The 14,067-nt window shown below is 47.0% G+C and overlaps 1 protein-coding gene across 1 annotated transcript in view; it reads left to right on the top strand.

Annotated features, from left to right (window-relative positions):
• Window positions 1-746: 746 nt before the first annotated feature.
• The window catches only part of XDH (xanthine dehydrogenase), a 63,843-nt gene continuing 50,522 nt past the window's right edge, over window positions 747-14,067 (top strand). The window contains 5 exon segments of the mRNA XM_032652239.1: window positions 747-788; window positions 5,875-5,954; window positions 8,795-8,878; window positions 10,189-10,297; window positions 13,478-13,604. Of these exon segments, the coding sequence (XP_032508130.1) occupies window positions 747-788; window positions 5,875-5,954; window positions 8,795-8,878; window positions 10,189-10,297; window positions 13,478-13,604 (442 nt within the window).

Raw genomic sequence — 14,067 nt, 5'->3', positions numbered from 1 at the left:
TTGCTGTGCTGTTGAGAATACATTTGCAATAGTAATAAAAATTTTGGTTGTTTGCTTATTTACAAAGCACTTCCAAAAATACATCATTTGTCACTCAGCCTTTTGCTCTTGATGTCATTCATTTGCCATTTACAGGATGAAAATAAGTGCGTTCTGAAGTGATAAGAGACCTGCTGAGGTCAAATGCAAGATTTTGCGTCTGAAGAACTGGACCCTGCCTCTTATGACTCCAGGACCCCTCCAAGCTCTGGGAGAATGAGTCCTGCATGTAAGTGCTGAGTCTGGGTTGCTGTAAACCTAAATGGTAAAATGACAAGTGTAGACGCGGAGGGTGTGAATCACCTCTATTGCTGTGACTGTCACTGTGACCATGGCCCTTCCGCCTTCTCCGTCTTCAGCAAGTGGGAGGATGAAGCAGGTTCTGTGAGGGTGGTTCCTAAGACCCACAGTCATCTGGCACCAAGGCATCCTCCTTGCTGATATCTGCCTGTGTCTTCCTCTGTGCTCTTCGACACAGGTGTTGGGGGTGTGATTGCTGTGTGTGATTGCATTTTCCTTGATTATGTAAACGGGTGTCTTTTGCCAAGAACTCTCCATGCCCCGAAGCTCTGAGCTTGGTCCCTCCCATCGGCTGACTTCATTTCATTTTTTTGGGAGGCGTATTTTTCAAGTTGCAGAGCAGTAATAACTGGCAGTGCCTCTTGGGCATAAGGTACCTGGAGTTCAGGGACCCCCAACCTGTGACAATGACAGCAGATGAGTTGGTTTTCTTTGTGAATGGCAAAAAGGTAAGCAGAAGCTGACCCTTTCTCTGGTTTCCCTGGTCCCCGGGAGGGATGTGTGTCCTCCGGAAAAGACCTGTTCTTGTTCCTCTCTCTTTGTGTTCTCCCTTATTTGTTCGCCTTCTCTCTTTCTCTCTCTTCCTTCAAAGTTGTTGCTGCATTTGGGGTAACACTGGGGAAAGAAGACCTTCTCAGGGTTAGAACACAGTCAAGATACTCACAGGGTAAAGCAGTGGATGGGAGGGAAGCGAGAAGAAAGGCGCCTGTGAGTTCACCCGTGCTCCTTGCCACCTCTTCGCGGTAATAGAGACACTGGCAGGAAGCTGAGAAAGGTGGGCAGGGTTCTAGGTGAGATTGGAGGTCACCTCCATTTCTGTGTTTAATCAAATGTATCCTAAGGCTTTTGTTGCTTTCTTTACTGAGAAAAGGAGCAGGAATGTGTTTTCTTGCTAATCTCAGGGTATAAGATGTACACAGCTTTGATTCTGATATTTCATCTGTGTAAATGTAACAGCTAAGTTGTGTGAGGACATATACTGACATCTTGTGGCAAGTCACAATTTTTATTTCTTAAAGGGCACGCTTTTCTCCCCCCCCACCCCACACTTAGTTATACATATAAATATTGCAAACCTCTTACTTTGATAAAAATTGCTCACTTGGATTAACTTCATTGCTGCACAGGGACCTAGGGAAGGTGGGGATGGTAGGGCAGAGGGCGGTCTTATGATAAGGGTACCAGTCCTTGCAGCACCGGAAGGGTGAGAATCTTTGCGGATCTTAATGCAGGTGCAGGAGGCAAGCACATCACATTGTCTCCACTGTCCACTTGCTCTCCCTACACGGGTGTTGAGGTGCTTGCATCTGCTTCAGCTCCCTCGTTGGAAAGGAAAGCGACAGTAAAAGGGTAGCCTTGGCTGCACATTGTGAATGGCCGTGTGCGCCGTAGGAGTGATGGTTATACCCCATCGTCAGAGCAATTTTGTTTGTTTTGCAGCATTGGCAATTTTGAGTTGAGAAACTGGGTGATGTGGGAGGCAATTTTCAAGAACTAAAATGCATCTAGTGCTTAAATTGTCAGGATATATTTGGATGAGTAGCAGGGGAATTCCATGAGCCGCCACAATGTCAGTGCTCCCAGGGACTGTTGGATTCAGTTTGAGTGGTATCACTGGGTGGCCCTGGGAACTGGGGTCAGCTGTGCTCTTCCAGGTGCAGAGCTGTCTCTCTGTGCCGACTTCTTTCAGAATTGGTCTCTGGTAGCAAACTAAGAGGCAGGGCAAATCATCCTTGTTGGTGGCTGTTAGACTTGCAGCCAAGAATTCCAACGACTTTGTCACATTCAGCAATTGCATTGTAGAGATTTAAGAAACAGTCGTTGAATTGGCTTTCTCCATCCATTACTTACACAGTGGCATCTCTAAGACCAGGCACTTACCATTCAGGAGTTTATGAACTAGTTGGCAAAGTGGATTGTGATTAGGTAAGGTACCATATTCCAAAATGTATTTCAAAGAAAAGTATCCCCACCAGATACTCTTCTTAGATATTCCTAGACCACTTTGTATAGTGTTGGCACATAGTAGGTGCCCAATGAATGTGGACAGAATGAATGGATGAATATTAAAACCCAGAGAAACCCTCTACTAAAGAAACTTATTTTTCAGACTTTGTACTTTAAAGGTATTTTAAATTTACAAGGAAGTTGCAAGAAGAATGCAAAGAAATATTAAATAGACTTGCCCAAATTCAACACCTAACATTTTGCCACATTTGCTTTAACATCCTTTCTTTAAGTATACATATATGTGTATAGATCTGTGCATATAAATAGATATATAGATATATGAATACGTAATTATATATAATTTATGCATGTAATTAATTGGAATAAATACATAAAGTATAAAATTTTCTTTCTGAACCATTGAGGATAAATTTCAGATATCAGGGACTTCCCTGGTGATCCAGTGTTTAAGAATCCTCCTTCCAATGCAGGGGATGCAGGTTCAATCCCTGGTCAAGGAACTAAGATCCCACATGCCGCAGGGCAACTAAGTCCGTACACTCTAGAGTCCGTGCAGCACAACTAGAGAGCCCACTTGCTGCAACTACTGAGCCTGCATGCTCTGGAGCCCGTGTGCCACAACTAAGACCCAATGCAACTAGTGAATAAATGAATAAATAAATAAGTATAAAAATAAATTTCAGATATCATACTTCTCTATCCCTTAAACTAAGAATAAGTATATTCTTACATAACCACAATCTAATTATAAAAATCAGGAAATCTAGTGTTAACATAATACTAGTCTAATCTATAAACTTTATGCAGAGCGTTATTCCAAGTTTCCAGTAAAGTCATTTATGGCTTCCACCCCCCAATCCCAGGATCCAGGATCATGCCTTGTACTTAGTTGGTCATATCTCTTTAGTTTCCCTTAATCTGGAACAGCTCCTTAGCTTTCCTTTCTCTTTTGTGACATTGATGTTTCTGAAGAGAACGAGCCATTATTTTTAAAATGTCCCTCATTTTGAGCTTGTCATGCTTTCTTCTAATTAGACTCAGAGTCTGCATTTTGGGCAGGATACCAGAGAAGTGACATGTCTCTCTTGGTGGATTTATATCAGGAAGCACATGTTATCGGTTTTCCCCATTACTTGTGATGTGAACTTTGATCACTCAGTTAAGGTGGTGTCCACCAGTAATCTTGCAATCTCCACTGTAAGAGTACTCTTTTCCCTTTATAATTAATGAATAATCTGTGAGAAGATACTTTGGGACTATGTAAATACCTTGATTATCAAACTTTCATCTGCTAGTTGCAGCATCCATTGATAATTCTTGACCAGATCAGTTATTGTGCTGAATTACAAAATGGCCACCCAAAATGGCCACTAGTTGGTATTCTTCTGTCAGGAAGAACTTTCCTTTCTCTCCTACTTGTTTATTTATTAATGATCGGTTTGGACTTACGAGTTTCAATTCTAGTTAATGGTTTTGTAATCCATTATGGCTATATTTGTTTTGGTGCTTGAGTTTTACCAGAGCAATCTGTTTAACCCAGCATTTCCTAAGCTCACTTCCCCACAGTGTTTTTCTTTTAGAATACACATTTCCTTTGGGCATCCTTTTGAGAGAGGGTTCTCTGGGGTTTGCTGGGACAAACACCGCAGCCATGCCATGAGAGTGGTCTGGTCATTCTCTGAGGAATTCAAGGAAGGTTGGACCACTTGTGGCTGGGGTGATAGGGAAGTGTTTGGGGTCTTCTAATAAGTCAAGATGCAGGTGAAAGAGGAATGGAATGGCCAAAGGCACAGGAGTTAGAGGGTTTAAGTTGTATTTTCACTGGAGTATGAAGATCAGCTTGGCAGGGAAGCAGGAGGGGAACTGGCCTGAAAATGAAGACTGGGGACACATTGAAAAGGGTCTTGAAAGACAGCCTAAGGAACTTGGATGCTACCTTGAATATGTGGGAGGTCACTGAAGGCACTGAGCAGAGAACTGATGGATGTGATAAAAGGAGAGCAGCAGGGCAGGAGGAAGGGGAGGCAGGAGCCTCTTGGCAAGCTAAGAGGACCTTATTGCCATCTATGAGAAAGATAATAAAGACTTTTATTTTGTGCATTTATGATTTAATTTCCAAGAGAAAAGAAACAACTCCTTGTGTGAAATTTATAACCAGGAAAATTTGAACAAGCTGTACCTGTGGGGTATAATCATAAAAGAAAATTAATTTTATCTTCCACTTTCCTTTCAACTTTATTCAAGGGTAAATTTTGGTAGTTTCATGACCTTCTGGATTACTCTTAGTGAAAAAAAATCCTATGGGCAATTATAAGTTGCCATACACAGTTTCATTTCAGGACAGAGAGGAGAGGGTAGTGAGAAAGTTCTTATTTATTAGGTGCTGGTGTAGGATGGCTTCCCGCTGCTGGGAACCTTCAACTGCAAGTCTCATGACATGGTGTAGGGGGCTGTTTTCTCAGTCTGGCTGTTCTCCCTCAGCCTCCAGTTTTGGGAGGTCCACTCCACACAGACTCTGATGGAGGTCCCATCACCTCCTGTAGTCAGTCTTTCAGGAATGATTTAAACACCTCCAAGCAAGTTCTCTCTCTCACATATGGCCGGTGCTGGGTCCATGGCACAACAATTTCACATCCTTTGCTCTTCCAAACTCTGGAAGTGCACATCAATCCTTACACTACAATTCTTCCTCAGCTAGTCTGGTAAGACTTTTTCTATCTTTTAGCTAAGCCAGACCACCATATGCCCTGCAGCATGTGAGCTTTACATGTAGGGCTATAGAAGCCCCTCATGAAGTTGAAGGTGTGAGGCAGATACCTCCTCCTCCTACTTTAGGAAGATGTGAGAATCATAGTGCAGGTCTCTCTAAAGAAACTCTTATCACACATTCTCTCCCCTTAATCATCCAATCACCCAGACCCTTTTAGGCTTGATGATGCATGAGGAGAAGTGAAACAGGTTTTCATAGATTTCCTTTGATGATTTGCATCTGAAACTAGCACCACACCTCATGGACAAACTTTCTGCCTTATTGAACATTCTGTTTGTGGGCCTTTGGTTTGAGATTTCTCCTCCATTTCTCACCTGTGTTAGTGCCGTTGACTGTGATGACCCAACGCATACCACACTCTGTTACGAGCACAGGCCAGCAGACTGGCCGTCCACCGCCTGAGAGTCCACCCTCCAGGATGCAAAGTCAGAGGTCTGCATGCCACCGCTCCCAGCTGTCCCTGGCGTTCACAAATGTGCTCCAGCAGCTGGAAATGAAATGACTTGTTCAATTTGAAGGGAACTTTGCCTTGAGTCAGCCCAGCACGGCGGCGCTGTACCTAAGTGCTCTGTGGTGGGTCCAGAGCTGAGCCCTAATGCAGAATTTTACAATTGCAGCATGTCCGCAGGTACACGATTTGGCTTGCAGCTAATATGCTCATCTTATAGAATTAAGAAAAACACCTTCGTTTTCATGATATATGTACCACATCTCCATTAACTCTACAAATTCTTGGGTGAGACGATGACTAAGTATACTTCTGATATAGTTTTCTTTGGTGTTTGCTTTTATAGGTGGTGGAGAAAAATGCAGATCCAGAAACAACCCTTTTGGCCTACCTGAGAAGAAAATGTATCCTGACTTTGGAGCAGGGGTGAGGGAGAGGGGGCACTTGGGGACTCGTTCTCTGGGCCTTACCCCATTTGCTAGTGACTGGTCTGGAGGCCGTGAAGTGCAGAGGAAAGAGCACTGGGTTAGGGCTCTTGACCCCTGTGTCTTAGTTGCAACTCTGCCACTTGGCAGCTGTGTGACCTTGGGAAGTCATTTGAGCCTGGTGGGTCTGAAATTCTCAGCTGCCAAGTAAGAACATGGTTCTTGATGTTCTTCAAGTCTCCTGCATTTAAGGTTCTAGTAATGCCAAGGTTTTACCCTGGGCCTGTAAAACAAGCAGCTCCAAAAGACCCTCCTTAGCTCTGGCAAGCTTCATGGTCATTCCCCTCCCCCCAACCCCAGGAGGAGCAGAGCCTGCCTCAGACCTTTGTTAATACATAAATGGGCTTCCCAGGCAGGGTTTCTAGCTCTGCGAAGGTGGAAAGAAAGTCAGGGGAAGGGGTATTTTGGGGGGAAAAGGATGCCTGAGGTGGGAATCGTGTAGAGGCACCATCCACTGTGGGAATGGCAGGCACTGGGAAGCATGGGGTACGGGACTCCTGAGCAGGGTTGGGGTACTGCTCTGCTCCCGGAGTGGGGAGTGCTTCTGTAAGATCCCCCATCCCTTTTGTTCTTTCCTAGTAGGAAAGTATTCTGAGGCCCTGGAACAATACCAGCAGTAAAGCTAGAATAGGAGCTAACATTAATGGGCACTGACTACATATGAGTGGAGTTCAAGGTGGTTTATGTAGGCTATCTCACTGATTCACAGCGATCCCTTTAACAGAGGAGGAAGCGAGGCTGGATGCGTTAAGGGACTCACCTCCCCCTCGTGTGTTCTGGGCAAATGCTGGCAGACCTGGACTGAAGCTGGGAGCCATGCTCTGAACTTCCCACCCACACTGGAAACTCTCTAGGGGTCTGTTGTAGAATGATACTCATCCTGACCTCTGTCTGTAAACCCTTGCGGCTCCCAGAGGCAGGGACGTCTGGTGGCTCCTTGCAGTGACATACTTTGGAACAACAAAGGATCGTTTCAGCACCCTCAGAAGCCAGCCTGGACTCCATGGCCTTGCCTCTGGTTCTTTCACCTCCTATCAGATAGTGGCTGGCTCTAGTGTACTTTGTCCTGGATTTTTGACCTGGTGGGGGCAGGTCTGGAGGTTCACAGCACATGGACCTGATGGTGTTTTTTGTAGACCTGGAGTCACTCAATGGGATCAGGGGACTGCATGGGACTCCATTTCCAGCCCATCTACCTGGGTGGTCTGGAAAGAGAGGCTCACTCTTAGAGATTGTTGACATCAATTTTAGATTTCTAGTACAGTTTTGAAGACCTGACAGCCTCAGAAATTCCTGATCATAGCAGTTGGCTGGTTTAAAGGCCAAATCTCTAATGAACTCCAAACCTGAAAGTTGGCATGTAAATATGAAGGCCTCGTGGCTTACTGCTGCCTGTGTTGAGAGTTGATCTGTGGGAGTTCCAGGCAAGAGAGAAGACACTAGCCTTGACTTCTACCCTGGCTTCCAGAAGGATGCCCAGGCTAGCAGAAGACCTCTAGACTACTTTGGGCTGCTTCCATTCGTCCTCACGTGCCCCTAGAGTGGTCTAAACTGCTGATCTCATACGTCCAGACTAGTGAAGAGAATAACTCGAGATCTAGAGATCCCTCCCCAGCTGTGCTTTAAAAGAAGCAGCAGCATGGTGGGGGAGGAGTCAGATGGCCGTGTTCTCTAACACTCAAGGTAACAACAAGTGGCTGTCATCTTGCAGGGCGCACATTACATCTTGGGTCTCAGGTCTTCCTCCCTTCGTTCCTTCGTTCCTTCGTTCCTTCATTCCTTCCTTCCTTTCCTTCTTTCTTTCTCTCTTTCCCTCTCTCTCTCTCTCTTTCTCTCTCTCTGTCTTCCTTCCTCCCTCCCTCCCTCCCTCTCTCTCTCTTTCTCTCTTTCTTTCTTTCACAAATTCCTGCCCTACCTGCTAACCACATTATTATGAAGATCAAACGGGTCCATGGGTATAGCTACTTTCCAAGTAGAAGATGCTTTGTCATTGTTAGTTATTAATTTATCTTGAAATTAGGGAAGTGACCAGGGATAATAGCCTCAGGTCCTTCCATCTTCAGTAGGAAGATAGATGGCCTGGAGGCCTGTGGGCCTGAGGGAAAAGCAGCGATGGAGCCTGTGTGTCCCCGGGAAAGAGGCCACCATAACTGCTCTTCTCCAGAATAGCCTAATTAGTTAGGCACTTTTCAAGCGCAAAGTATCAGAGATTTTGTTTCCCCCCAATATATAAGAGGTGGCTCCAGTGTTGGTTTCTGACCTCAAAAATATCTTCATTTTAATTTCCATTCACATATCCTATGGGATGGATATTCAGAAGCCCTGGTCCGGCCCTTAATTTTGGTCCCTGGACATTCATCAATCCAAAAGGTTTGGCGGGGGGATGAGGGAAGCCGAACTCAGCAAGTCCCATGCTGGCTTGAATGGCTTCCTTGCACGACCAGCTGGGTGATGTGAGGGCTGGGCCCACATACTCGAAGACCTTGATCCCAAGAAAATCTCCAGGATTAGAGACAGTGGAACTCCAGTCCCAGGGGTTGACACATGGGTGCTGGTGCCTTTCCTTTTCTGTACAATGGAATTGGCCCCATTTCCCTGATCCCGTCTGAGTGGGAGGCCGTGTGGGTCTGCTGCCTCCCGGGTTGAGGGGCCTAAGCCTGTGTGTGGACGAATGGCTCTTCACTCGAAGCTCAGTCCAGGCATTTCCCAGCAGCCCAACAAAGACTTTTTTTTCTCTGAGTTCATATTCTTTAACCCTTGACCATCCAGTGGGGCTGAGAGGACAAAGCTGGGCTGCGGAGAAGGCGGCTGTGGGGCCTGCACGGTGATGCTTTCCAAGTATGATCGTCTCCAGGACAAGATCATGTATCCTTTGCCTGCTGGCTGATGGCCTTTGCGGACCGTGATGCAGGGGTCAGCTTTTGAGTTGAGTGTACGTGTGCGCATATACATGTAAGCCCCTGTGTTTCTAAGTAGACTTTGGTCATGAAGAGGGACATTATAGAATGATGTCTAGGAAGTATCCTCCTGGCTTATAAATATATATGGACAAGATTCTGAACTGCTGAAAAAAGTCGTCTTTTTAAGATTCAGACTTATATCACATCCCATGAAATCCTTCAGTAGGCCTCCATTGCCCCAAATTAAAGTCCAGTCTTTTTGTTCAACATGTGAGGTCCTGCAATTTTCCCCATCTTTCCTCTCCAGTTTTCTTTCTCTTCACGGGTCCAGCGCTCTGTTCATGCAGAAACAATTGTGAACTACCAATGCTCCACTGCCCATTCATTTCTTGGTCTTTGCAGAAGCTGTTTTCCCGTCTTGAATGTCCTTTTTCTCAAGGACTTCTCTACCTGGCTATCTCTTACTAGCACTTTAGGACTGGGCAAAAATATCACCTCCTCTAGGAAGCCTTCCTTGACCTCCCAAGACTGGGTTAGGTTGCCCCTTGTCTCTGCTGGTGCCATGGTGCCCTGTGCATAGCCCTCCTGAAACACTTACCGTAAAATATTTAAATTTCGTCTTCACACTGGCTTCTGTTTTCCTGAGTTGAAGGCAAGCTATTAGAGGACAGAGATTCCATCTTATTCACCTCTATTTCCTCAGCCCTCGGCAGGGTGCCTGGCACTTGGTTGGCCTTCAGTAACTGATGTTGTCTGTATGAGTGAATGAGCGGTGAATAAAGGGATAGATGTGGGGAAGCTCTTTCTCAGGGGTTGGTGCCCCATGCCACCTGGGGATTTCCCCTCCCTCTCCCCACAGAGGAATGGGAGAAATGGAGGTGAGTGAAAGCAGAGAAGCAAAAGTGACAGGAGGTTCTGAAATTGAAGTGGCTAAGGACGGGCCCTGCAGAGAGAGGAGCACACTTTGGGCCTGGAAACTGCCAGAAGCTTCCTCTTGACTCAGCCTCCAGTGTCAGGCTAAGAGGCAGCTGAAAGTGACCCTGGCTCCCATGCTCCAGCTCAGAGGCCTAGGGTGCACCGATGTGTGACTCCACAGGACGCTGGAGGGGCTCGGGCGCAGAGTCTTGGGTAGAGAGGTGAGGACACCTGTAGAAAGACAAGACATAATATAGAGTGAAGAGAAGTGACACAGGCATCACAGATCTCCCAGGCCCTGCACTCAGGTCTGCTTGATGACCTGAGTGGTCGATGGAATGACCTTAATTTGGGTTCCAGTCACTTTTCTGCCAATGCCTGCCTGGCCCCCATTTGCTCCTTGCACCATGTTGCCGTGACAACTGTGGAAGGGATCGGAAGTACCAAGACGAGGCTGCATCCTGTGCAGGTAACCAGAGGCTCTGACCAAGGCTGCAGACTTGCTCTGGGTTGTTGGGCTGAGTGTCACTTCCCGGGCAAAGGTGGCATTCCGGCCCAGCCACCTCCCCAGATCCTCGTGGAGGTGAGGGGATGGCTGTGAGGCAGAAAGTGGAGGCACCCGAGCCTGGAGCTCCCTCCTGTGTCTGGTGGATGGTGACATTGCATGCCCCGTGGGAACCAAGAGGTCAACTGGATCTGGCGGCTGGTAAGTCCAGCTGTGTCACAGCTGGAGGGAGGAGGGGCAGGGGACTTCCTCACCTTGTGCCCGAGCATGCTTAGGAAGCCCCCTTGCCGTCTCAGATTGAAGATTCCAAATGCTCTGTGCCCCTTGATAAAAAAGCCCACCTACTCCCTGCTCCCTCCAGTGGTAATTTCATTGCACCTCTCACCTTTCACCCATGGATCATATAGACATGGGCTCATTAAATGGAGGTTAGCAAGGGCTGAGTCAGAGAACCGAGACACATGGGTGTCTGACCAGTGCTTTCTCCCTGAAGGTACCAGGCACCTGAGGATGAAGCGAAATTGGGGAACACTTTGGGGAAGAGTGGGCAGTAATCTGAGGGGTTTGAGGAGAGAGAAAGGATGCTCGTAGACAGGTGGAATGGAGCCCATGTGGGAGCAGAGCACAGTGGGAAGGAAAAGCCACTGTTCCCGGTGCTTACGTTTAGGGAAACTGAGGCAGGAGGTCCTTAGGAGATTGCATCATGGAAGGTGCCTGAGCCAGGCCCTTTTCTTAATCTTCCCTTGACTGTGTCATTCAGATCCTGCCACTCTTGTGCCCCTTATGTGAGTCTGGAGTCAGGATCGCCGGCTATATAATTAGCAAACTAATTATACTATTATATATTATAATTATACTATACAAACTAATTATACTCCCTGGAGGGAGCATCTTGGGCCGGTCACGCGGGGTCAGAGCGCGGTGGGGTGGCATTGCTTCACTGCCATGTCTTTGCTTCCTAGGCGGGAAAAGGGCAGATTACTAAACTTGTCCAGCCTGCAGCAGATGTGCGAAGATTAATGAGGGCTTGTACTTTTCTTTGAAACATAGATGAAAGAAAGAATGAACCGTTTAACGCAGGGATCGTATCCGTACAGTGAGGTGAAAACCCTCTCTTTCCAATGGAATAGATCCTTTTTCCTGACGTACTTCTTTTGGCTCCACATAAGCTGTAGATTCCACTTCCTCTTGTCCATTTATGTTTTTCTCTTGGCTTCTACCACACCACACTTCCCTCATTTTCCTCCTACCTCCATGCTTGCACCACGTACAGCTCTCCTCGGCTTAGTGCCTAATTGCTGCAGTACCCTGGGCCTCTGGCCTGGGCCCTCTCTCTTCTCCGCCTTCACACTCTCCTGAGGTGAGTTTAATGCCATCTACACGTGAATGCATCATCTTTGTATCTTCAGTTTCGACCTCTCCTCAGAGACCAGACTCCTCTTTCCAGCTGCCTACTTAAAATCGCTAGATGGATGTCTAACCTCAAGCTTAACAAAACCCTATTTTCCCCCCAACTTCTTTCTTCCCTGGTCCTTCCTCCATTTGAGTCAGTGGCAAAAGCATCCACCCAATTGCTCAAGATAAAAATCTAGGAGTCACCTATGATTCTTTCTCTGATACACCCACACCCAATCCATCCAGAAGTAGTAACTACTCTACCTCCAAACTTTACAATGAGATCTTCATTTTTTTCCTCTGTTTCCCTCATTAATGTTTGGTTCAAGTCACTATCCCCCCTTGCTAGGCCACTTTAGTGTCCTGTTCCCCTGTTTCTTCTCTTGCCCCTACAGCTGTTTCCTGCCCAGCAGCTAGAATGATTCTTTAAAAACACAATTCGATCATATCAAGCCCTGCTGAAATTCCCCTTAAGGCCTCTCCTTATCACACCCAGAATAACAATCCGGATCCCTAACCCTGGCTTATGAAGAGCTGCATGGACTGGCTGCTGCCTATTCCCCCAGCTGACATCCCTTGTCCCAGGATTCCATCCACCCTGGCCTTTCAGCAGCTCTAGCGCATCAGACTTTTGCACTGTCTGTGCTCAGAGCCTTTGCACTTGCTGTTCCCTCTGCCTGGGATACACCCTTCCCTGCTCCAAATTACGTCTTTAAGTTCAACTGGAAGGTCATTTTTTCAGAGTGGCTTTTCTAACCACTCCAAATAGCCACTAGTCACTCTGGGTCATGTCCTCTTGTACTAATTCTCTACATAGCACTGACCTCCACCTCAAATTTTCTTCTTTGTTTTTGTCAGTATTTTCCCTACTAGGATATGAGCTTCATGAGAGCAGGAACCTCATCTCTCTTCTTCACTCTCTGTCCCCAGTGCCTTTACCACTCCTGGTACATAATAGTTTCTCAGTAAATATCTGTCAAATGAATGACTATCCATGCTAGGCACTGGGGATACAACATTCTAGCAATTTTACTTAATGTAAGTTCCAAGAGAGATTCCCAGAGATTAAAAAATAGTGTAGATGAGGAGAATCTCCTTGTAATAAAAATCTTGCAGGTTTGAATGAAAATTCTGTGACATTCAATGCTTTTAGTGAATTCTATATCACACATTTCCCAATTCTTAAGTCCCCACCCATTGGACTTCAAGGATTGCCTTCACATAAGCATACAGCAGCATTCTGATTTGGAATAAAATGCATTCATTTGGTTGATTTGGATTGTGGGGTAGTGTAGTTAGAAGAACCTGACACAGCTCTTGCATTCACCATGTGTGATCTTGCATACATCTCTAAATCTCTGAGCCTGCTTCCTCCTCTCTCTAGTGAAGGGAATGAAGGGTGAGAAGCCCTCTGGCTTTAACACAGTCGTCGTTCTTTGAGGGGGCTGTCCTATTTATAACTCCCATGGGTGGACTCCTTCCTCTATGCCAGGGATGATGTTAAGAGTTTTACGTGAATGACCTCACTGAATCCTCTAAGTGCTAGGATGGTCCTAAACATATAGACAAGGCTTAGTGAGGCTTGGTAACCTGGCCAAGGTCACAGCTGGGAAGTGGCGGCACTACGACTTGACTTCATGCGGTCTGCTGCCCTACACTGCCTGTCGACATGGGCTGGCTCCAGTTGAGTCACGGGGAGCATGGGAGGGGTTCTGCAACACAGGTGTCTACGTCATCTGCCCCTTTTAGGAGAGAATCGCCAAAAGCCACGGCTCCCAGTGTGGGTTCTGCACCCCCGGCATCGTCATGAGCATGTACGCACTGCTTCGGAACCAGCCCGAGCCCACTGTTGAGGAGATCGAGGATGCCTTCCAGGGTATGGGCCTTGAGGCAGGGCCTGGAGGTGGGGTGGGCAAGTGGGGCTCTGAGGAGGGCAGGGCAGGGCCAGAGTGGATGCCAGGCCTGGAGTAGGAGTTCCAGGCACCGCCTTTTGAGGGAAAGGCTCATGCCATCCCACCACGTTGGTTACGATTGACTGGAAGAGTGGTGCTTTCTTAATTGGAAGAACACTTGGGTGGTTTGGAGACCTTCTGGGGTCTCCTGCCTTAGTGTTCATCTTCCTGAGGTGCCTTCTGCTCTCACCCCTTGCTAGGACGGGGTAGCCATGAGTGGCCGGAGTGGGAGGAGATCGTCTGGGAAACCGCACAGAAGCTAATGACATGGCGTCTTCCCTTGCCGCTTCCTCAGAGCAGGGTCTGCAGGGCAGGGGCCACCTATGAGGAAGGAGGCCATGACTCTGAGCCTTGAGCAGGGACTGGCTTCCCACTTTGCCTTCTGTG

This window comes from Phocoena sinus, chromosome 13 (assembly GCF_008692025.1).
Source record: "Phocoena sinus isolate mPhoSin1 chromosome 13, mPhoSin1.pri, whole genome shotgun sequence".
Taxonomy (NCBI): domain Eukaryota; kingdom Metazoa; phylum Chordata; class Mammalia; order Artiodactyla; family Phocoenidae; genus Phocoena; species Phocoena sinus.
Note: the sequence above shows the minus strand (reverse complement) of the source record. Positions and strands in the feature narration are given on the sequence as shown.